Genomic DNA, 26,047 nt, shown 5'->3' on the forward strand with positions numbered 1-26,047 from the left:
ATCTGATCCTCTGCAGTCTTTCTAAAAGGAGAGAAGCAAGACTTTCGACTGTATCCAATCGGGTTCCAATGAATTATAGCTGTTGTGAAGGTTGTAAATTTGACTTTTCGTAGTTTATTGAGATGCCTAGGGATGCACAAAGATGCAGAGTGTAATCTCTTAACTGTTCTATCTGATATCTGGTGGCAGCGGCAAAGAGCCAGTCATTGAGGTATGGAAACACTCAAAATCCTTGCAGCCTAAGATGAGCTGCTACCACTGCCATGCATTTGGTGGGGCTGAGGTGAGTCCAAAGGGTAGTGTTCTGAACTGGAAATGACTGGCTCCCAGCCCGAAGCGCAGGAATCTTCTGGAGCATTTCTCCATTTTTATGTGGTAATACACATCCTGAAGATCTACAGAGCACATCCAAATCATCTTTTTCCATGAATGGAAGTATAGACTTTATCGAGACCATCCGAAACTTGGTTTGCTGAACAGGCTTGCTGAACTGGCTGAGATCCAAAATGGATCTCCAGTCCCCTGCTTTTTTGGGCACTAAAAAGAATCTTGAGTAAAACCTGAATCCTATTTGGTCTGGTGGGACTTTTCGGATGACTCTTTTCTCAAGCAGTTTTTGAACTTCCAATACTGCTGCTTCCCTGTGACTGGGTGGAACATCCGGGAGACTTTTTTGGGGTTTTGGACTTGAAGAAAGTGGAATACTGTAACCTCTGGAAATGATTCCCTGCACCCATTTGTCCGATGTTATCAGTTTCCAGGCAGATTGGTGTAGGGATAGTAGTTCCCTCAACTGCCTCCAGATGAAGGCAATTGGGCCTCCATTCAACTGTGCTGGTAGGAGGTACCTGTGAGAAAAAAATCACTGGACCCCTGGCTCTGCGGGCCACCTCTGCCTATAGGGCAGCGTCTTCCATTATTACTTTCCCCCCTGCGTTGGAGGAAGTCTTTGCCATATGAGCCTTGGAAAGGCCCTTGGGATTTCTTAAACCATAGCCTCCCACTTCTCTGGTTCCTGGAGTAGGGCTGTTGAGGAGTGGAGAAGCATACGCCTATAGCAGAGAGAGTCTTCCCATCCTTCTAACATCTGGCCAGTGCGTCTTTTACCTTAGGACCAAATAGGGATGATCTGTCAAACAGAACATTGAGGAATAACACTTTAAATGGCTCCGCAAAGTCACACAAGTGCATCCAGGCATGTCTTCTAATGGCAATGCCTAAACCCGCTGCTCTTGTCATCCCTTTGGCTGCATCGGCTATTAGCCTCATGGACGAGTTGAAAACTGATTCACACATGGCGACCCAAGAGGTAACCTTGTCTTGCACCCCTTCAGCTACTGCTCCTGTGAGAGTATCTGACAGTTCTTTAATCAGATCTCTCTGTAACCTGGTAAAATGCACCATGTAATTCAAAGACCTAAGAGCAAAGGTCGATGAAGCATAAACGTGCTTCCCAAACCTATCCATGGTTCTACAATCCTAGTTAGGAGGATGGATATTTGGACTTTTCTCAGCAAGTTCCTTTTTCGTGGCTGCCACTATCACCATGGCATCTATGGGCATTGCCCTTGGCCCAATGTTGCTCTTTGGGGGCAGAAAGGATTCAGCCAGGTCTCATGTGGACAGGTTTGATGGAGTCGGGCATCTTCCATGTCCTCTGCACGATTAGTTTAATGAGCTCATCAGTGGGTAGAATGAGCCAACAGGTAGAGGAGTGAGCACGAAAAGATACCAGCTATACAGACTCCTCCGAAGAAGGTTGGTGGGAAGACCAGCCACCCCTCTGTTTCAGGATTTCCAGGAAGTCACCAAAGGAATCATCATCAGAGGTTGACCTCGGGGAACTTTCCCCTTCATCAAAGTCGGTATCCTTAAGGACTCCTCTGTGGAGTCTAAGTTCTTCCTCTTGCAATTTTTTTTCACAGTCACTTCCTCGGAGGGATGTTCTGGGGAAGTATCCGAACAGGAAACCACCACGGTGGATCCTTCCTAGTGATTTTGTGCTCTCTGTTCCAGGGATGAGACTGATGGAAGCTCTGGTCGAAGGGAAGTAGAAGTCTGGACTGACAGGGATGGCAAAGACTGGGAGTCCACAAGAGACAAGGCCTTCTCGATGATTTGGAAGGCCACCCCCCCCATAGAGGAATGGAAGCCCTGAACCAAAACAGACTCCTTCAGAACAATGGTCCCACCCTGCTCCAAGGAGATGACTCCTGAAACCGAAGCCTGGATTGATTAAGTCAAAGTTGAAGCACCTAGGGGCATGAAAGGCTCTGAAATTAAAGAAGTTGATCCCTGCTCCTCAGAAATGGCCATGAAGTCCCGACCCCAGGTGCCATCCAGTTCCGAAAACCAGGAGGAACTCAAGACAATTCTCGGTTCCGGAGAAGATGTTCTTACCAGAACTGAGACAATCGAAGCCAGACAGGTCAGTGCAAAGGAATCCAATGACTTGCCCGGAGTTGGAGGAGGAATCAAAGACGGTGTCAAATTAGGCCCAGTCCCAGTGCCGACTTGGCTACGAATCGAAGAGGAGGGTAATCCCCTCACTGTCAGGAGCTGATCCACCAGCTTCAAGATGTCAGATTCTAATAGGCTGTTATTGGATAAAACAGACAAAGTCAAAGGGGGTCTTGGTTCAATAAAGGGGCTCGGTGGTCAATCCTTGAATGGCTCGATTGAGGGAGAATATCCAAACCTTGGTATAGAAATTACATCTGTCTGCTCTAGTACCGATGCCTCTCTTGGTGCTGGAGCAGATGAAGTCGAATCCCAAAAGGTGGCGCCACCCAATTTGCTTTTTGGTGTGTGTGTCGAGGAGCTGACACCAAAGGCTGTTTCAAAATCTGTTTAGGTGGTTCCAAATAAGTGTTTGGAACTGAGGAAGTTTGCTTTTTGGAAGAGGAGGAGAAAGAGGAAGATGAACTGGCTTCAGTCCTGTACCCAGAAATGGCCTCTTCAAAGTCCCCTTTCAGTAATTCTTTTCGGATAAGTTTATTTCTCCATTCAGTGAGTGTCCTGGCGGAGAAACCATGATATAATCAAGCAATTTTCCTGCAGGTGAACTTTACCTACAGAGTAAACACACCAAACATGCCCGTCTGAGTTGGGCATTTTCTTATCACACTTTTGGAACCTCTTGAAACTCGAAGAGCCCTTGGATGACTTGGCTGAAAAGTTGGATTTTACAACCATATCCAAGAGATTGCACACACACCAACAAAAAGAGGAACAGTGAAAGATTTTTTTTTTTTTTTGGTAGGGAAGAGGAGCGTGTAGGTTAATAAAGTCACTAGAAAATAAAATAAAAAAAAAAAGTAGAAAAGAGATTTTTAAGGAAAAGACCTACTTTAATCAGAAGCCAAAGCTAGACAGCAGTCATACGCATCTGACAATGAAGCGGCAAACGAAATCTGAGGTAATTTATAGAGGAGCATTATGGGTAGAGCATAGCTCAAGAGTTTGGAAGGTAAGAGTTGAAGTAAACGGCCGTGTCGATTCTGAGGCTCGGAACCAAGCCAATAGTCAAGGATTACGTGAAAACTGACATCAGATGCTTTGTTTTTTTGTTTCTTTTTAGCGTGTAGTTCAACTTTGTGTAAGGCTGGTGGACTGGACATGAGTCTGGTTTCAATGATGACAAAATCCACATCCTCCCTAACTAAAATTTGGGAGATTCTCCTATGGCCCTAGGTAATCATGAGTTTAGGCTCCCCATGGATATCCATACTGGATGCCTGCAGTACCTCCAAGGATGTGCTATCATCCTGATCCAAGGCAGCCTCCATTACGGGCACAGCCTAAGAACTGGACATAATGGCTGAATGTTTCTCTGGGCTAGCAACTGCCTTGGGAGAGATGTCTGCCACAAGAGGTACAGCAGATGCTTCAGGACTAGGCTTCTTGGCTTTCTGCTTCACAAGTGACTCGGCCTCAGGCCCTGAGAAGCCCTCATTAGTGCTCTTCACAAGGAGTTTCAGGCGCTGATTCTCGGAAAGCTAACCTACTTCTCAAAGTTTTAGGCATAACAGCCTGGCAGACAGAACAAGATCTGTGCTCACAGGTAGGCCCAAGACAAAAAAGGCACTGCTGGTGATTGTCTATGTGGAATCTGATATCCACATGAACATTTCGCTTTCTTGGATGACATTAAACCTAACCACATTGAAAAAGGTAAATAAAGGATACCCCAATGGGACACATCTGAAATGTTGAGATGATAACCACTGTGGCGAACCGACCGTACATACAGGTGAGGCGTCCAGACTGGCTGCAAAGAAGTTCTGTGGATGGTGTGCGCATATGTAACTTTTATGGCTGACATCCGACAGCAGCCTAAGTGTGATGTACCATGCACCCCTAAGTAGTAAAAGTCTTGTATACTGGCTGACATTGGGTCATCGCTGCAGGCAACTCCCACATGTTAAGAATACTTTACAGAGGAATAGAAGGACAAAATATTGCACGATAACTAAAAGAATCAATCACAGGAGGTTAGAAAGGATTGTAAAGAGAAACTGGATAAGCAATTCACAAAGAAACAATGGGGGATATATGTTTGTCTCCCAAATATGCAGTAAGATCTAGAAGATTTAGGATTTTTACTTGGGGATATTTACACTGATATTTTTATACCCCAAGCAGACTCCACAGATTTTTTCCTCGTGTAGTAAATGTTGGAGGTGTGAAGGAGAAGATTGAGGTAACTGAGAACATATTGCAAATACAACTTAAAAAAAAACAAAAAAAAATAAAATGATAAAATACCACCAAGACCACCGATCCAAGAAGTAAACAAATTTAATGAAACACTTAGCCCCTCAGCTTACACAGCCTTCCAACACTAAAACACTACAAAATAATGTTTGCTTCTATACAGCATATTACACAAAACAATCAATTAAGCATACAATTCAAATTGCATACTTCCAATTACATTCTATGTTGAGTCCCTGAGTCTCCAAAGTACAACACTTTTGAAATCAGCAGGGTTTCTTTTTTTTTTTTTTAAGAGTTTGCTTTTTAAAAGACACACATTCACCTATGCCAACTTGCATTTTTTCCAAGACACAACCCCTAAGAGAATCAGGGTTAGAGTTGTGTGCTATCAAAAAATAACTCACAAGGGGTTTCTCTAATTTTTTATTTTTTATGTCCCTAATATGTTCCTGCAACCGGACCCTAAAACTCCTATAAGTTTCTCCTATGTAAAACTTGTTAAATTCACATCTCAGCACATACACTAACCCCTCCGTGTTACAACTGTATTCATGCCTAGCTGTAAACTTGATGCCATTAATATAAGGAAAAGAGCTTACTACATATTGACAGATGGAACAGCCACCACATGGAACAGTGCCTTTATTTGTGCTTAAGCTCTGACTGACATTAACATCTGGTAAACAAAACTGGATATGTACCAGAATGTAAGACACATTCCTAGCTCTTACATATGCAATACTCACAAAATCAGGTAGTATAGAGTTCAAAACGTTATCCCTTAGGAGCATAGGCCACAAGCTGCGTGCTTTTCTAACTATTTCCTCAGTTATAATATTATAAATTGTCGCTAAGAAAACTTTCTTCTGGTCTCCATTGTTCACAGCTGTATTGGCAAATTTATTTCCACCAATACAAACATTATATTTTCCACTAGCACGGACATAGTGAGAATCTCCCTGAGAGTTAACAGAATACCTCATGTCCATAACTTTTTGTTTAGCTTCTCTGACCAGCTGGACATCATAGCCTCGTCTAATAAATTTTTTTCTGCTTCAGCTATCTCTAAATCAAAGCTCATATCAAGGCTAAATAGCCTATGAATTTGTAAGAATTCAGTGTAGGGCAGTATTTTGTAGTGTTTTTACTCTTGGAAGGCTGTGTAAGCTGAGGCGCTAAGTGTTTCATTAAATTCGCTTACTTCCTGTATCGGTGGTCTTGGTGGTATTTTAAATGAGAACATATTTTCTGGGTGTGTAATGAGTTGACAGACTTTAATGATTCCCTGCAGACTACTCTGTCAGTTACTGGGTGAGCAAATTGATGCAACTAGGGAAATGATTTTTCTTAGCTATGATACAGAATCAAAATTACCTACACATAGTAAAGGCCTTGCTGAGTCTAATTATAATGGCTGCCAAAAAACAATTACTAGAAAAGGGAGATCAAAGTCTAAACCAACTGTACTAGTAGTAGTGAATACAGCAATGGAGATGAAACTGGAACTGGCATCTTTATACAAGTGTAGCAGCAAACTACATAGGGAAAAAATGGAACTGTGGAAACAATATATACAGGGAGAGGCATGAGGTTTAAAAGAAGGCAGGACTTGAATGAGCTATGTAAGGTTTGAGTGATAGTCACTGGTTAGATTATAAGTGATGTATAATGTTTGCAACTTGGATTATGTCAATATGGCTTGTGATTTAAAATGCTTGCAGCTGGGATTATGTCAAAATGGTTTGTTTTCATTTTATACATGTATGATTGCCTATGTCATAAGTGATAATTTAATAAAGATGTTTCTTGTTTAAAAAAGGGGGGTTAGCTTGTTACAGCAACAGCAAGGAGCTTTCAAAGTGCATTAATGCTGTAGCATTCTAAGCAGCGCGCAAACACACTAATGCAGTCCAGTGTTCTCCATCATCAAATAGGTGTGAGTGATATGGAAGAAAGAACACTGCTTGACTAGCCACTCAGCAGTGTGTATACTGGCTCTAGATGGTCACTGTTCATGTTACACTGCAACCTCATGTGCAGAAATGGAAAAAGGGGGTTATGGATGATTAGTGTCTGTATCTGTGTAAGATCTACTTTGTTAAAAAGTAAAACTCTCACACACACACACACACACACACACACACACACACACACACACACACACAAAATTGGTTGGAACCCTAAAGCTGAAGTACCCACTGCACCCCTCCCCAGATACTTTTAAGAAATAACCCCACTTAGTTTCATGTTATATTCCCTGCTTTTGGTTTTATATTGTTTAGTAAAACCAAAGTAAGTGGATGGCTGTGCCCCCCCAACCATATATACTAACTCCAAGGTCGCACTACAGTGGGTAAAAGGACATATGCCTTTTACTTGCCTTACATTGCTCTAGACACTGCCAGTACTAATTTGTCAGTCAAATGAACTGTCAGTCTAATGAAGTGTCAGTGAAATGAAGTTTCAGTCATTTGGTCTGACTAAAATGTTTGTCAGTCAAATGAAGGTAACCCCCCCCCCCCCACATACACACACCCCTAATCTCTAACATTACTATAACATACACAACTTAAGCTAGCAATTACTCTAACTGTAACACAAAAACTCTCACGAAGACATTACCACCCCAATACCAGCCCACTTACCTCTTTTTGCACTACACACATTTGGCAAAAGAGATGTTCAATAACAGCCAACCACAATTCACTATGTCAACCATATGACCATTCAACAAACTGAGCTATTACTATACATATATCTACACACACATATATAAACAAAGTAAAACGCACAAGCATACACATAAAGTAAAACCAGTGAATACCAAGCATAAATTTACATCTGGATTTCCACTGGTTTTACTTCCATTTTTTTTGCTTCATTACAAGGAAGTTCTAGTAGATGTAGTGGCTTGTTAGGATTTATTAAAAAAAAATACACAGACACACACACACACACACACACACACACACACACATATCTATTAAATAAACAGATACATAATACTTTGTGCATGTTCAATTCATTACAGCCTAGTGATGCTTCCAGGTGTTTCTTCAGTTAGATCCTACTGACACCTCTAGGCATCAAATATTGCTTGTTCATATTTGCATTAATAATTCCAAAATCATGCTACACACAAAGTATTAAACAATATAATCTTAAAGCTTGAACAGTGACAAACACAACTGTACTGATGTCTGAACTCTGTCTAGTGCAGGTAAAGAAATCTTAATTGTTGTTCATGTAATATTTATTTATATTATCATAAATTTCATGTTTTTCTAAATATCTCGACAACCAAGTGGTACATACACAACTGTTTAGGTTCATAGCAAAGTTCTCATCTAGATGAACAAAATGCTGCTGACAGCATGTGTGTAACTTGGGTGGTTTCTGAGATACTGTAAGATGTTTACAAAATATTACAAACTTAACAGTTACTGAGTTTACTGTGGCTTATAAAATCCAGTTTAAGACCTAGAATGTAAAGACTACCACCGCTACAAAAATAGTTTGCGCAGAAGAGTTTGTCATTTACATTTCTTTAGTAACCCCTATGGTTCCAGAGATATGAACATTTGTTTGAAATGTGAGAACATAAATTTGATTCCATCAAAAAGGTCGGGCTTCCCCCCATTGGAAGTTACAGTGCAAACTTCTAGAGCTCCATTGGAGGGAATGAGTTAAAGATTTGGTGTTCTACCCAAAACGTATAAGTGGTTACAAATCCATATCTCCTCTGGTGCATTACCAGACAATAAACCAATTAACTCAATAATCATTTAATTGGAGTCTATCCTAGGCCCTCCTGAAGAATCTGGATATCAGCTGGGGAATTTATCACAGCACAGAGTTTGTAATCATCAGCAAACTTCTGCAGCGACAGGCCTTTGGTTTCAGCCTTGACATGAGAGGTAGATGCCAAAAAGGAGTTGTCCCAGGACCAGTCCCTGAGAGATACTGCCAATAAGAACTCTTTTGATAAGAGCGTACCTCAAACACTAACAGAAGAGGTTCTATCACTTAACACAAGTGTTTAATTTTAATTGGATTAGTTAATCAACAATGTCAGTATGTGAACTGATATCAAATACTTTTACCAAGTCCAAGTACACAATATGGACTGGGCTGCCTAAGTCTCATGCCACAGTGACTTGCTCAAAAAGTCCACAGGCTCAAGAAGCAGGATCTGCCTTTAGCAAACAAACAGGTTTAGGTCCAGGATTTCAAGACTGCCTATGTCCTTATTAATAAGTTCCATAATAATGCAATGCACTGCCTTACAGATAAGGCTGATGAAGCTGTTGGGTCTACAGTTAGCAAGATCAGTAGTGGGTCTCCTTTTATGCAGATGGATGACTACAGCAGCTCTCCATACCTCTGGTATGAATCCAGTGGGGAGACTGAGACTGAACAGATTTATTAAAAGGTCTGCCAGATAATATTTGGTGCTGACAAGAAGACAGCCTAGCATATTATTTGGGCCCACAGAGCTAGTATGGCAACTTCATTTTCACATCCTGCCTTAAACAATATAGATAAGTCGGCAGATTTATCAGCATCAGCCACAACTCATTTGGAATTTCTCCACTATTATCTCCCTGCAGTGGCTACTAAGTTACCTGCTACATCAGGACCTGCAGTACTGCCCCCTTAGTACAAGCTGCCATACACAAATTCTGGCTTCACTGCTTCTGCTCTGCTTACCAGACATTGATTCCGTTACTGGCCTGCTGCTTGCTATTCAAATGCTTGTGTCACAGGCTTAGTGGTCTGAGTCCATGAGTATGGATGGGATGAGCTGTCACTGGCTGCTCACTACTATTCCTATACAGCCCATTCTCCTGGGTCCAGACTCACCAATCAAACTTGGGTTAACAAGGCCAAACACAGGGATGAGCCAACTAGAAAGGTTTCAGTCTCATTTAATGTAATGGGTCCTAGAACATGTGGCTTGTTGCACTTTTTGGTAGTACCTGAAAAGCCTAGCTTCAAGTAACTTCTAAACACTGCATATTTTACAAAGTCACTAAAATCTAAATCCAGATGTAAATATAAACAGCAACTTATACTAGAGAATCCAAAGAAAGGATGAGATATGTCTGAGTATTTATTTATTATTTATTTTACATTTGTTAACCGGGCTAGTCTAGCTGGATATATTTCCATTTTCAGTAGAGGCCCATATAGAGATCAGAGATATATCATGAGCTCAATTAACAGATTACAGGCTGGTAGGACTTAGACAATGAATATTGTTACCCAAACAAGAATAGGACTTAAAAATTTCTAGACAATCTAAATGACATCATAATGAATATTATTACATAGTTTAAAACAAGAAAAAAAAAAAATGTAAAGAAGAAGAGAGAAATGTACATTGTTACTAAAAGGAGGAGAGTTTTACTTTTCTGGACATCAAATAACCTCATATTGAACATTATTGCTTATTTTAACAGCAAGTAGAGAAAGTGGAAGACCAAGGAGGAAGAGAAACAACAATAGAGAGAGAGAGTAGAGTTAAAAGAGATACAAGTTTACTGGAAAAGAGTCATAGCCAATAAGGAGGAGAGATATATGAGAGAAGTATGTAGGGTGGAAGGAAGTTTAGGGAGAAAGGAGGAGGCACAACAGAATAGGGCTTAGAAAGAGGGTTAAGAAGGAATCAACATTTAGTCAGGATTAGAGCAGGGACACATCCAGTGGCTTCTGAGGTATGTTCTGAGTTTTTGTTTAAACAGAATAGTAGATGGAATGGAAGTAAGTTCGGTAGGAAGTTAATTCCAGTGTTTACCTATGGAGTTTGAGAAGAGGGAGTCACCAGCTAGGTTATTAGATTTGGTTAGGGTAACTAGCAGTTTGCTAGATGGAGTTCAGATTAGCATAGGGTTAAGAGGTTAGAAAGTACAGGTGTGTTAAGAGATTGGTAAGCTCTTTGGACAAATGTAAGTTGGGAAAGAAGTAACATGTTTGTCAGTTCAAGCCAGTACAGTTGCTGCAGATTCAGACAGTGATGAGGTCTGCAAATCTAGCTATGTTATTGTAGGTAGTAGACAGTTTGGAAAGATTGTTTTTCTTGAGGTTAGTATAGATGGGAGAAGCATAGAGAAGAGTGGAAATGAGATGAGAGTGGGCAAGAGTAGCTTTGGCTGGGGAGGTTAAGAAAGTCTTAATTCTATAGAGAGAGCCAAGTTTCCTGTTTACACATTTAATGGTATTATTGATATGACAGTCAAAGGTAAGATTGTTGTCAATTGTGACACCTAGCAGTTTGGTAGTAGGGTCAGGTGATATAATGGTTCCATTGTTAGATAAGATAGTGAAATCTAAAGCTGGGGATCTGGTAGTAGGCTTAAAGAGTAAGAGTTTGGAGCAGGCAATGATTTAAGAACCAAGTTTCTACTTTGGAAAATACAGCTTGAGTATTAGTTTGAAGTTAATGGATTTAGCAGAGCAAATTAGTGTGGAGTCATCAGTGTATACAAGTAGCCTGGGGAACAGCTACTTGTAGGTCATTTATAAAGAGGGAGAAAAGAAGTGGTCCAAGAATGACCCCAAGTGAGATTGGGAGAAGAGATGAGAGTTCCTTATTCCAGAGGACGGCCCTGTTCTGTTAGTGAGATAGGAACTAAACCAGTGGATAGCCTTAGCTTCTAAGGAAAGAGATTCGAATTTTAAGAGGAGAGAGTGGTTGACCATGTCAAAGGCTTTGGACAGGTCAATAAAGAGAGCTGAAGACAGGATGTTATTATTACGATTCTTGTTAATAAAGTCTGTGAAGGAGAGGAGAGCGGTGGTTGTGCTATGAAAAGGCCTAAAGCCATGTTGACAGTTAGTAAGAATGTTGTTTTTTATTAAGTGGTTCATTAACTGATGGTGAACACATTTTTCCATGATCTTTGCAAGTGGGGATAAGAGAGCTATTGGTCTATAATTAGAATAATCATAGGAGTTCCCTCCTTTATGTAAGGGTATGATGTGAGAGATTTTCCAGATATCAGGTATGGTTTCTTCATTTACAGTTCTATTAATGAGAATGGATATAGGATAGGCTATTTCAGAGGCTGCTTTTTGAAGGAATTCAGATGGCAGTTGGTCAGCTGAGGGGGAGCATGGTTTGAGTTTGTGGATACATTTCAGAATAAAGGAAGTAGAGATGGGTTGTAGCCTAAAGGTTGGTAGCTTGAAGGATGCAAGGTCAGGGATATTGGTGTTGTCTCTAGAGAGATGAGAGGCCAAGGAATTAATAGTATCAATAAAGAATGAGTTGAAATTATTGGGAATTCTTTTCAGACCGGAAGGGGATGGAGTGGTAGTCTGTCCTGGGTGAAGAAGTTTATTTAGGGTTGTCCAGAATTTTTGAGGGTTATTATGATTTGCTTGCTGGAGATTACTATAATAACTCCTTTTATCAGAGAAGATAGCTTTTGGTAATGTTTCTTAGGTGCCTAAAAGTCTGATGGTCTATTGGAGATTTGCTAGTTCGTCATTTTGACCAAGCTTTGTTTCTAAGTAACATTTTTGTCTTGTATCTTTACATAGCCAAGGGGCAGGTTTAGATTTAATTCCGATGGAGCGTTTTGGAGCATGATTATCTAGAATTGTTAGGAATGTGGTATTGAAGTAAAGGACAGCTTCTTCAAGAGGAAGTGTCTTTAGTGGGTTCCAGTTACAGGCATTTAGTTCACTTTTAAATTGAATAGGGTTGAATCGCTTATGATCGCAAAGGGTCCTATAGATGGGAGTATTGTTAGAGGCGTTTTTGTCTTATAATATAGGTTAGTTTGTGATCACTAAAGTCATCGGGTAAAGTTCCAGATTGATATTTTAGTAGAGGTTTGTTAATGAGAATCCAATCAAGAATACTTTCTTTGTTGTTAGGTTTGTTTGTCCTAGTAGAGGTGTCTATTGTCTGTGTAAAGCCATGGAGGTTAATATGAGAGGCTGGGTTGTTAGTGTTTAACGAGGACCAGTCAAGGTTAAGGTCTCCAAGTATTATGGTTTCTTGTGGGTAGGTGGAGGTGGCCCAACTAAGGATATTTTCTATGGTAGTAGAGTTATTTCCAGGAGGTAGATAAATACAGATAATATAGATAGATTTTTTCGGGTTTAGTTGAAGCTTTGAGATAAGAAGTTCAGTCTTGGTAATGTCCAGGTTCTCATTGGGTACTAATGTTACATTTAGTTCAGTTTTGAATAATATTGCCACTCCCCCTCCTTTTTTAGTTTTGCTGTCGAGTCTTAAGATGTTGTAACCTGGAGGAATAATTTCATTATCTGTAGTAAAGGGTTTTAACCAGGTTTCAGTTAAACAGAGAATATCAAAGGAGTGGTGTTCAAGAAGGGAGTGGAGATGGGTGATTTTCTTATTGACACTTCTTATATTAAGGTGCCCTATGAGTAGAGTATTTGCATTGGAGGTTGGTATTAGTAGGGAAGAGTTTAGTGTAACAGGTATAGTATCAGATGTAGAGGCTAAGGGCCCTGGGTTTGGGTGAATGTCCCCATCTGCCAAGATGGAGTGGTTATATTTGAGGTAAGCTTTGTTAGAGAAGTTCAGTAAGTATTTTAGTTTCCTAAGCAAGAGATTCTGGATTTTAATATGAGACAGCCTATGATATCTGGCTAGAAGGTAGCTAGGGGTAGATGTAATATTTACATGAGTAAAATTTAGGCTTTCGAAATCAAAGTCTGTATGTTTGGGAGAGTAGATAAGGTGGTAGTTAAGGTGTGATTCATAACAGGCCAGGAAGTAGGGTAGTGTGAGAGCAAGAGAAGTACTCAGCAGAAGTGTTAGCTTTAACAGAGTAGTTTCTATTACAGAGGTCTTAGAAGAAGTTTTGTAAGCTTTGATGGACATGTTGAGGAGAGAAAGAAAGGATGAAGCAAAGGAATTAGACTCAGATTATAGAATAAGTAAGACAGGTTAGATGGATAAGTTAGAGTAAGTATTTATCTTTGGGTGGGGAGGGAAGATAGGAGGGCTAAGAGCGGAAGGTGTAGTTCGTAGGGTGGCTGGGATAAGGGGTAGGGCAGAAACAGTTAGAGAAGAGAGTGAGTCAATCAGCTTAGCAGGGAAGCTGAACAGTACTGTTTCATATGCTAAGTAGTTTAAGTGGTAAGTTAGGGAGAGTTAGGTAGAGGAAGATGGAAAGGAGAAGGCAAAAAACAAGAATATAACAGGCTCAAGGTATGTGTAGGATGTATACAGTTTGCAGTGGGACCCTGAGAGGGGTAATAGAAAGTAAGTAAGCAGGAATATTAAGATACAGTCATTTGGTGAATTAAAATGTAGGAAAAAGAGAGAAAGGAGTGCAACAGCCAGGGAAGTAGTGCAGAAACAGTGAGAGAACAGGAGAGGCTAGGCAAGCAGGACGTCACAGCTATAGTAAAGCTAGCGGACGAAGGGGACTTGAGGTCAACCAGGGGCAGGAGGGAGAAGCAATAATAGATGAAAGGGGAACTGTTAAACTGCAGATAGGTAAGGGACAAGACAACCTTAGCTGGTGTGCTGTCCACAGGAGGACAAAACATAAAATAAAGTAAATAGGCAAAAATGGACGAGCCAGTAAAGATTATTTTAAATAGTCAATATAACTCAATAATAGTAAGAGGAGAGCTAAGGATATTACAGTGTAAGGAATGAGGAGAGCTGCAGATCTTAAAGGGTAAAGAAAGAGAAGAGACAGGTAAAGTGAGTGGAGGGATGTAAGAGGAATGATGACAGAGGAAAAGGAAAGATGCAAGTAACATGAAAAGGTGGGGAAGTAATCAAGGAGGAGGGGTGTATAGGGGAGGGGATTTAAGTTTAGCGGGAATGAAGAGGATAGGAAGGCAAGGAAAGGGGGTGTGTCTAGAGAGCTATAAGATTAGGACCCTGGGGGTGGGTGGGAATTGGGGTAGGGAGGGGAGGGAGTGAGCCCGCGGAGGCGAAGCAGGAGCTTAAAACAACTAAAGGTGAGATAGGAGAGGAGACAATCAGAAATGCAGGTAAGAATGGTAGAAGAGCAGTGTATATAAAAGGAAGGGGTAGGATAGAAACTAAAGTACACCAGTGAGATGAGATAAAATTAAGTAGGATTAAATTAGAATAGAGCATACAGTAGGAAAAGAGGAGGAAAGGGTGAAAGTGTAGAATGATAATTTAGGCAGGTTACAAGTGTAAATCTGGAGTTAGGAGGAGATAGACAGACAGCAAGGTATAGCTAGGGCTAAGGGAAGTAACGGAGACCAAATACTGACTTAACAGACGAGACTAGACTAGGGCTAATAAGAGCCAGAAAGAGCAGCAGAGTTGTAACAGAGAGAGGAGGGTTCCACCTATGAAATAGAGCAGGTAACTGAGAGGGAGAAATAAGGAAGCAAAATAGGACAGTGGAAGGTACAGGGAAAAGGTAAAAAATATATAAGCAGGAAGAGTTAATGAAGCAAAAGGGGTAGGGGGAGGCTGAGAAGTACTGGCTGCTAGGGACTCAAGCACAGGCAACTAAAGGACTCTATAGGAAGAGAGGCTATCAAACTAACATTGCTATGCCCAAGACCTACTTTCTGATTCTTGTTAGAGTGTAAAATATGAGAAAAGCAGAATTTCAGTCACTGTAGGAAGGGCCAGGTTCGTCCAACACCAGTAGGGAGTAAGTTAGGGCAGGAATCGTTCAAGTTGAGCTTGGATTTTCTGATGTAGTATGTTCTATAATTACCTAAACTGCCAGTTTCAAGATGGCCTGGCTAAAATAGTAACGCAAATTAATGTTCTAAATATAAGATACAAAGTTTATATAAAGGACAATGACAGGGATGCCAAGAACAACCAATATTTTAGTGTGTTTGAGAAATGGATTATAAAAATTCACCCCGATAATCCATTCTAAAAACACATGAACTAATCCTTGTGATTGGCAGTAAGATCACAGCTATTTTCTGTACCTGGAGCTTTAGCCGACTCAATGTATTACAACTCTCAAGAAAAAAAAAAAACAGTGTAAGAGCTCAAAGACAGTGGGCAGTAAAAAGTACAACTCTAATCAACAAAGAGCTTTAAAAGCTTTTGCTTTTAGACACTTCCTTCTGCCACATTTTTTTTTGCAGTGGATGATTACATTAGGTAAAACACAAGGAAAGGGACATAGGCTTTGTTGCATTTGTTATTTCAAGGTTTGAAGTAAGTAATTAACAGCAAGTGGAAAAGAAAGGAACTACTAGCACAAGTTGCTGTCATGCAAACTATGACAGAGTTAAACAAATGGAACTTTTGTCAACAAATGCGAAAGGTACAAGGAAAAAAAAACATGATGAGGTGGTTGTTGTTTTGCACACTGCGGGTGTGTGTGTGTGGGGGGGGGCATCTGAGTTATAAACAATTACATACTTACATATATATGTGTATACACACACATATATCCCCATGGGGTAAGTATCGTGTAGAATGGTCCAATATGTATTATGTTCTTGAAGACTCATGTTATAAATCAGACATCCCAACCAAAGCAGCCATGATACAATGGGAAGAGCTCACAGATGTTGCAGTAAGCTGTACAAACATCCTTGCTCTTTTTAATTGTCCGTCTCATTATACTACTTCAGCAATGGAAAATCTGCATTATGACTCTCAACAAGCTTTCTTGCTGCCCAGCTGTAGATATCACAAAAAGTACCATAGCTCATTGCTCAGAAGAAAGGAAGTTAGCATGCCGTGGCTAATTAAGCTACTTGTTCCCATTCATTTGAAACATACTGCTAAGTGTTACTTGAATAAATATTAACCAGTGTACTTGACATGTCACTTACATCTATTATCATGCGGACTGTAGGAAGAGTTGCAGCAAGATTTTGAGAATGTGGAGGCCTGACTGTTACAGGGATACAACCAGCATAAAGGCAGCCATAGAATGCACCAATAAGGTCAATTCCTATATTAAAAAAAAAGACATATTAATTACTACAACATAGATCTCCAATATCAATTTTGTCAAGCCACAGACTAACCATCTTCACTTTATCAACTTTGCTACTGTGCAGCTGTTTCACTAGCCTTCAGTTTTAACAAGTCACCACATCTAGATTCAACGTTTATTATATGCAGCAGATAAAGCTTATCAATATACAACCACTTGATTACACAACAAAACATCCTATGCCAGAAGTCCTGGGGACAGAAGTATGGATCAGTCATTTTTTTTTCTATAAGCAGCTTCTGCTGTGTGAAGCTGTATCATCTCTCATTACTGAATATGTTATTCATGTTATTTCAGCTTTCTCCTCTAGTGGTCTGTCCTTCTCACAAAGGCTATACAATATCCTGTCTGAATGACCAGGGCACAGATGGGAAAGGACTTAGATTAGAGGAATTTATAACAGACAAGACAGAAAGAAAATAAACAGAGAAAAATATACATGAGCATGGGAACTCACTGATTTACATCATTCAGTTATTTTATTTCTTCTTTTCTGAAAACTTATTGGGAATTAAAGGGAGATGCAGAAGGATAACCAGTATGTACTCATCAGCACTGCCAGGGTCACTGATCTACTGGGTACAAGAAATGGCCTTCAAAGAGCAGTTCACAGACTCCAAACACCCCAAACAGACAATGGCCTTGTCAGCACCTGTTCACATTGTGCCAGGTGGCCCTACACAGTTTGGCATTACAGAGTCAGTTATAAAACTGAAAAAAGTATTTCAGTAACAATCACAATAAAAGTTCACAAAGACAACTGCTTAAAGAAGAAAACCAAACATTCTGCAAACCTGTTCAGATTTCTATGGATATGAATGTCTGCCTACCGGACATGTACTGAAAGTGCTGTCTCTCAATGTAATGTGTTCATTAAAAATGCAACCAGCTGGAATCCAAAATCTGTTTACAAGCTGTTTTTTTAGCTGTCTTTGACCTTGACTCATGCCCATTCCCAGCATATCAGGAATTCTGGAATCTTCAGACATGTACCAATGACTGTTACACAACTTAGGCAAAAGCTTTTAAGCCCTCCCCTCCATTCAAGCTCATCTTGATTCCTTTTAAAGATGCCATTGTGGGCAAGAACCTAATGGAAGACTGCAGGAAAAGGGAACTCTCAGCAGTAGTGGACATCTTCATCTTCTATCAAAAGCAGCAGCCCACAGCCAAAACATGGTATTACAGCAGTGTGTGTGTGTGTGTGTGTGTGTGGGGGTGGGGTGGGGGGGGGTGCATGCATATGTTTAGGAAAGCCCATCTCTTGAGCTCTATACATACAGCTTCCCAAAATGAACACAGATGAATGCAGGCAAAATAAATCTTTTTCACCCTACTGTATAAGCTGTAAAGGTTCTAAATTCCCTTCACTTTTGTAAGCAAAATAAAACCCTGAGCAAGTCAGTTACCACCACCAATACCAAAAATTCTTACAGTATTCCCAAAAAAAAAAAAAACAGTACTTATACACACACATTTTATATATATATATATATATATATATATATATATATATATATATATATATATATATATATATATATATATACACACACACACACACACACATATATATATATACATATATATATATATATATATATATATACATACATACATACACACACACACACACACACACACACACACACACACACACACACACACACACATACACACACACACACAGAATTAATCAGGTTAAAAAAAAAAAAAGCAAAAGCAAGCCTAAGAAGTGGTCAAAAATTTGCCTCTTGGCCATAATACATATTACCATAAGCTACTTCCTGTCACATCTAGTGGCCTTCTATCAAGTCAGGAAATTCACACACATTGCAGTAAACACGACTGTCTATAACACACCATTCTTCTCTTAACTTAATGCTGTAAAGCAATAAACATTTAGACATCACTGAGTATTACTTACTCAAATCAAGAATAACAAAAAAATAAGTTAGTATTAAAACAGTGTTAACAGTTGTACTGCTCTGACTTGTTTATATTACCTGTCAGTGCACTAGCTGCCATTGTCATACCAGATTTATGGTTCTTAAAATGGCAGCAGTAAATTAAGATTCACATTTGTAAAAGCTGATTGTAGCACAGAGGGGACATGCACTGACCAGTCCAACCCATGACAGACAGACTGTAATACACTGTACTTGAAAAGCTGATGTGGGAACCTGGAACAAAGTACTCATTAATTTGGAATGGAGGGGTTGTGGTCTGACCTGCTGCTGCAGCAATCCATAACAAAGATAGTGGACTAATGCAGCAGCATGTAGGGTTAACAGTGTGTGCTTGTTGACACCCAGTACCACATACACACTGCAAATGGAATCTGCCTTGAGATGGAACTGTGGCCTTGCTTTAGGGATACAGAATGAGGCAGCATATAAAAATATGGTGTCCATGGCAGCATGCAAGAGATGGTCTCCAGTGGTTGGGTCTCTTCTCCTGCGCTACCCTCTGAATGATGGCAATGTTCAGTCTGAGGTACTCCACCTACATACACGGCAATTTGGGCAACAGGTAGATGCAGTAAAGAAGAATGACTGGGTTGGTATACGAGGGGAAGAAGACTGTCAACAGGCATGGGTGTAAAAAAGATTCAGGCCAGTAACACAAAGGCTAACTGTTTAAAATTCAAACGAAGGCAGAAACAGAGCAACAGAGAAAGGCACAGATTTACCAATAGATGCAATGTATCTGACAGCCACTGAACTTATTAGCTATTAACCTAATGATCTTGAATGTTTTCCGTTCATTGATGAATGCAGTCCTTTCTATTTTCAAGGTGTACAATTCTGAGGTGCTGGCACAAATAATCATTATGCAAACTCCTTCACTTCACTGCTCTTTCTGGCATTTCAGTACTGAGTGTTAGCATGCAACAAATTAACATCAGAGTGAACTGCAATGCCAAACAAAGCCAGTTTCTTCACTCAAGACATACCACAGAACGCACAATGTCAGTATTAATAAAAGCATTCCTGTAAATGGAAAGCTGAGCTGACGGAGAAATATTAAAAAAATGAGCTTACAGTTACTTGTCTGCAAGGCCCAACTATTAAGTGGAAAAGTTAATAAATTGAGAATAGATGAAGACAATGAAATACAGAACCTAATTTCAGCAGAGCATTAAATGTCATCATACTTCATGCCTCCTACATTTCAGATTTGCAGAAATGCTTAAAAAGGAGAGGCCCTGAAGAATAGTAACACTGACAGTTCTGCTAGGAAAACTCTTCTTTTGATCTGAAAGACTGTTCTGAAAAGGTACCAGATAGCCAAGTACAGTATCGTAATCCAAAACATTTAATAACTACGTCCACTTTATCACTCGAAGAATAATGAAGTTGAGAATAAAACAGAATGTAAGTGAAGAAATAAGAGTGCAAACATAAAATAAACTGAAGTATATGTCAAACTTTTTTTTTCTCTGTGCTCCTCAGAAATTCTTTTCAGTACTACCACTGTTTTATTCCTCCATACTTCCCTAACTTCAGCCCTCTCCCCTGTCAAAACACCCTGTTATCTCATTTATTCCCCATCCAGGGACAGGGCCTGTCTATTCTTTCCTTCCTCAGCCAGCGTGACTGCCCTTTGGCCTATTTGTCGCCTGGCTGAAACAAGCTCAATTAGTCTATTTGTTCCTTTTGAAAGTAAAACAAAAGTGCTGCGCAGGCCATCATTTGCACAAAGGTAATTTCTCCCTAGAGTGTTTGCTGACTTTGTCTGGAATGCTGTTAATTCTAGGGAGCTGTCTCTGTATGCTTCCTCACACCTCTGACATATAGCACAAGCTATATGTCTCTGTATGCTTCCTCACACCTCTGACATATAGCACACCTCTGACATATAGCTTGTGCTATATGTCAGAGGTGTGAGGAAGCATACAGAGATATATAGCACAAGCTATATGTCTCTGTATGCTTCCTCACACCTCTGACATATAGCTTGTGCTATATGTCAGAGGTGTGAGGAAGCATACAGAGACATATAGCTTGTGCTATATGTCTCTGTATGCTTCCTCACACCTCTGACATATAGCACAAGCTGCCTACCTCAAAAAACTAACATCTACAGAATCCCAACACTTCTGATGGGGTCAGTGGAGCAGTGTGTTGCAGTACCTATCTTCTTATAGGATGAGAGGGGGCCATCGTTCCTTCCTGCCTTCCTTCCAGTGCCCAAACCACTAACTGAACATGGGTTATCTAGGGCACAGTCGGGGCTTTATCCTTTATGCTACAAGGCCAAAGCTAGCATTAACCAACATGTTTTTTTTTTAAGTTTGGTTGCAGATTTTTAGGGACTGCATTACTTTAAGTACATTGTGAAGACAGAATGGACTGCAGACCTTTAACTTCTGTTGAGGATAATTTTGCCACTGTATCAGTGTGACTCTTTCCACTTTACTGATAAATCTGTTAATGTGCCTTAACAGCAAGAGGGTTTCAAACAACTATGTACAGTACATGTAAGTAATGACAGTTATACAGCAATGAACTTTGTATATACTGAGTACATTCTGCATAAGGCAGGATTTTGACCAAAATAACCAAAGGAAGAGCTGTAAACAAATAATAACTGGGGGTGAAAAAACATTAAGACACTAACAGCCAGAATGTCAGAAATTTCTTTGTGATACCTTTCACTACAAAGTCTCTATAGAATGGGATCTTTCAGTCCCATTCTATCAAGATCAAGTCTACTTGGAACAAGTTTCTAACAATTCTTTTTGAGACAACTATGTAATAGCCAGTTCAGTATTTAAGACTTACCAGGAGGATACAGAAGTACAACATTATCCCCTGTGTTCAGCTGCCCCTTCTCTGACAGAACAGCTGCAATTTTCTCTGCTCGTTTGTGTAGTTGGACACATGTTGCTATGCTCACTGCACTCCCCTTCAGTAAAAAGAAATAAAGAAAAAAAATGCTCTGTAATCATCATAAAAGCTTTCTGGGCAAAAAAGAACAGTTCATGTACAAACAGGAATGAAAGTACTTAAAACATATGGCAGAAGATTTACAACTTCTGACAGTCAGCCACAAATACAGTTAATAAGCTTTAAATTTTATAGCTAATGTTTATATAGTACATAAAGAATACATTTCACTGGATGCGACTGTAACAAGTCTCACATTTGTCTGTTTTTCATGGTTAAGATATTACATACAAAATACATTACAAAAAAGTAGCGTTAGGTAAGTAATCACCATTTCTGTAGATCCCAGGTAACGAAGCTTCACAAGTGTGCCCAGACAGTATGGAAGGACACTTCTCCAGTAATTATCAAGTCTATTATCCATGAAATTAGTGGTAGAGTTTCTAGACTGTGCATCAAAAGCCCCCTTTCTTGTATGAGTAAATCAAGTTTGTGGAGAAGGTTGTGGTAACTGTTCTAGACAAACATAAAATATGGAAGCACCACTGTTGCCATGGCTAAGAGAGAGTCAACACCACAAATTTTTGAAGAGTCCTCCTGGAATTTTAGAAGAAACCTGGATATCAGTAGGAAGGGTTGAACGAGAAAGCATCCATCTTCCAGGCCTGATTGCAATGAGTCCTGGAGCAGAATTTCAGTAGTTGTTTATTCTGAAGGGAGGCAAACTGATTTACTTGAGGCATTTCCCACAGATGAATCAATTCTATCAAGACCCCTGGGTGAAGTTTCCATTTGTGGGGGGTCTGTCCTGGTACTGTTAAGCTTGTCTGCAATCAAGTTTTGTTGTGACGGAATGAATCAAACTAAGTTGTGCTAACTCCCAGGCTACCATAGCTAGTTTACAAAAGGGGTAAGAACTGGTATCCCTGTATCACATGACTACTGAGCTGTCTGTGTACACCTGCAGAGGTCTAGGGGATCAGAGATGATTCAAGACCTTCAAAATACTGATAACTGCCAACACATCTCTCATATTTATGTGCTTCTGCCGTCTACAGGATCCCACACAGCTTGTACTTTTACCCCCATTGAAACTGCTCCCCACACACCAGGTATGAAATGTCTGTGATGGTTGACTGCAGGAGGGTCAGAAGGGAAAATGAAAGACCTGGAATACAAGCTATCTGGTCCACCCACCATCCAATCTCTCTCTTTACAAATTCCAAAACTGGGATCTGAAAGGATGACAGGTGTAGATACGGAGCCCAGACAGATCTGAGATACCACTGTATTTTACTCATATGTAGTTTCGCCAGAAGAAAAATGATAATCATTGATGCTATACAGATCAGAATCCTGAGAAACTCCCTTGCAGATGCATGGTTTTGCCTGAAGAAACTCAGAAAGAACTGCTAAAATAAGTTGATTTTGTCTGGAGGAAGAAAGGCTTTCCCAAGGCACAGGCCAGCAAACATCCTAAGAAAATCATTCCGTGAGAAGGGGTGAGAGAAAAGACAAAATTTATTTGAAAACTCAGACTAAGCAGAAATTCCTAAACAGTCACTAAAGACTTCAACAGCTAAAAAATAGAATCTGCAAAGAAAAAAGACAGTTGTCTAAACATGGAGAAATGTGAATGCCTTGAAGTCTGCATTAAGCAATGTCTGGAGTTAGGCATTTTGTGAACATCCTTGGTGCTGTGGACAATCAAATGGTAAAACAGAAAACTGGTAATAGAAACCAGATACAGCAAATCTTAAGAAAGGCCTAAAATACTCTGCAAAGGGGATGTGATGATAGGCATCCTTTAGATCCACCTTTACCATGAAAGCTAAAGGGTGAATCAGAGGTACAAGCACACCTCTCAGCTCTACAGACTTTTGCAGAACGTCCAGATTTTTGCCTCATAAGTTTGGTCTGTTTCTCATATAACTGTGGTTTTCTGGCAAATCACTGGCAAATCACCGAGGGCTGAAGTCAGAAAATAATAATAAACATTTGAGTTTTAGACTTCATACCCTTCAGAAATTCATGCTAATGCAAAACCTGTTACTCTATCAACTTTCTAAGTCGGTAAGAGCAATATTTAAAAGTGTCCCTATTTTTGGGCCTTTGTCCACCCATTATTTATGGCTTTATCCAGACTTCTAGCTATAAGAGGTTGAGAGGTATGGGTTCAAGAAACTAAAAAGATAATGTCTTGAACTTTGGGATCTTGACAAAAAAGTTTAGAAAAGAAGAGTGGGATAAGGCCAAGATGATGTTTGGACTGCAGGCTACAGACTGCCTTCCCTACCAACGAATGATATCATAAAATATGCAAACAATATGGATAGGGGAATCTTAAGTGAAAGACCTGCTTTGGTAGAATATTTTTAGTTGAATATAGAACAGAAGTTGCTGTTAAAACGGTAATTAGTAGGGCATTTAAAATACTGCATAACTATAAGAATCAATCACAAGAGGTTAGAAAAGATATAGGAGAGAGACTGGAAAGCAATTTAGAAAAGAAAAATGGAAGGATATATGTATGGCTCCCATGTATGCAACAAAGTCCAGAAGATTCAGGATCTTTGCTTGGAAATGTCTGCTTAAGTATTTTTATACCCTAAGCAGACTTCAAAGAATTTTTCCTCAGTTAGATAGCAAATGTTGGAGGTGTAATGGAGAAGAAAGAGGTAATAGGTGTGATGGTGAAGAAAGAGGCAACTGGGAACACATGTTTTAGGAGTATAATGAGTTGGCAGATTTTAAAAATTCCTTGCACAGTACTCTTTTTCCAAACACCTTTACTGAATTATCACTTGTGACATAGGCAAATTTATATTTATATAAAAGTAATCAAACTATAACCGACATAGCAAACATTATATTTCATATATATTGCTATATATCATATAACCTAAGCAACATTAGATAAAAGTATTTAATTCCTTCTTTTTTTAAAAAAGAAACATTGTTACTCAATCATCACTTACTACATAGGCAATCACACAATTATATAAATGAAAACAAACCACATCAACACAATCAGCATTTTACATTACAAAACATACTGACACACTCCCAGTTGCAAACATATAATTAAATAATCACTTACAATCTACACAATCTTTTTCAGTCAAACATTATATAGCTCATTTAAGTCCTGCTGCCTTTTAAACCTCATTCCTCCCATGTATTGTTCCCACAATTCCCATTTTTTCCTATGTAGTTTGCTCCTACCCTTTTCTAAAGATCTCAATTCCACTTGTTTTATTTATGTTACTATATTTGATACTTCTAATATAGTTGGTTTAGATTATGATTTCCATTTTCTAGTAACTGCTTTTTTGGCAGACACCATTATTAAACACAGCAAGGCACCATGTCTAGGCAATTCCAATTCTGTATCATAGCTCAGAAAAATCATCTCCCTTGTCAGACCAATCTGCCCACCCAGCATGTCCGACAGTGCATCCCGCAGTGAATCCTTAAAGTCCACCAATTCACTGCAACCCCAAAGAAAATACATTTCCAATTACCTCTTTCTTCCCTGTCACACCTCCAACATTTGCTGTCTACCTGAGGAAAAATTCTCTGGCGTTTACTTGTGGTATAGAAATATCTATGTAAACATTTCCGGGCAAAAATCCTAAATCTTCTACATTTTGTTGCACATATGGGAGACATACATATATCCTCCTATTGTTTCTTTGTGAATTGCTTATCCAATCTCTCTCCCAATCCTTTCTAACCTCCTCTGATTGATTCTTATAGTTATCATGCAGTATTTTATATGCTCAACTAATTATTCATTTTTTAATGGCAGCCACTGTTCTGGATTCTTCTAAGAACTCTACCAATGCTGGTCTTTCGTTTAGGATCCCCCCACTTCTTTCTCTTTGCCTATACTCTGATATCAGTCCCTGATAGGGAAGGCAATCCCTAACCTGCAGTCCAAATTCCTGCATAGTACTCTTGTCAGAAATACTGTGTGACCAAATGGCTGTAACTAAGGAAATTATTCTTTTGAGCTGGGAAATAGGATATGAATTGCCAAGACATAGCAAGGCCTCATTAAGTTTAATTCTGTTGACTACCAAAACAATTACTAGAAAATGGAATCAAAGTCTAAAGCAACTGTATCTGAAGTATTGAATGTTTTAAAATAAATAAAAGTACTGGAAGAAGGATTTTAGAAAAGGGAAGGAGCAAATTGCATAGAACTAAATGGAAATTGTAGGAACAGTACACATAGAATAATGTTCAGGACGAGGAAGAGTGAGGTTTACAAGGAAGGCAGGATTTCCGCAATTTAAGTAATGTTGAACTGATGATAGCTACAAAGAAAACATGTGTGATATACAATGTACGTAAATGGAAAATGTTAATATGGTTTGTTCACAGGATGATACTAGGCTATTGGCCCCGGAGGCCCTTATAAGCCTAGCCAAGAATTTTGCCCATGTTCCTTCAAAGTCAGCACATTTCCCCTGT

General features: G+C 39.6%; 1 protein-coding gene across 3 annotated transcripts in view; it reads right to left on the reverse strand.

Moving 5' to 3' along the window:
* DIP2B (disco interacting protein 2 homolog B) overlaps window positions 1-26,047 on the reverse strand; it is a 2,678,679-nt gene that overhangs the window by 602,961 nt on the left and 2,049,671 nt on the right. For all 3 annotated transcript variants that reach the window (XM_044083475.1, XM_044083472.1, XM_044083474.1), the window contains exons 26-27: window positions 21,464-21,587; window positions 16,510-16,631 (exon numbers count right to left, since the gene is read on the reverse strand). In XM_044083475.1, coding sequence (XP_043939410.1) covers window positions 16,510-16,631; window positions 21,464-21,587 — 246 coding nt within the window. The remainder of the gene's footprint in view (window positions 1-16,509; window positions 16,632-21,463; window positions 21,588-26,047) is intronic.

This window comes from Protopterus annectens, chromosome 9.part0 (genome assembly GCF_019279795.1).
Source record: "Protopterus annectens isolate FY-2018-M chromosome 9.part0, PAN1.0, whole genome shotgun sequence".
NCBI lineage: Eukaryota > Metazoa > Chordata > Ceratodontiformes > Protopteridae > Protopterus > Protopterus annectens.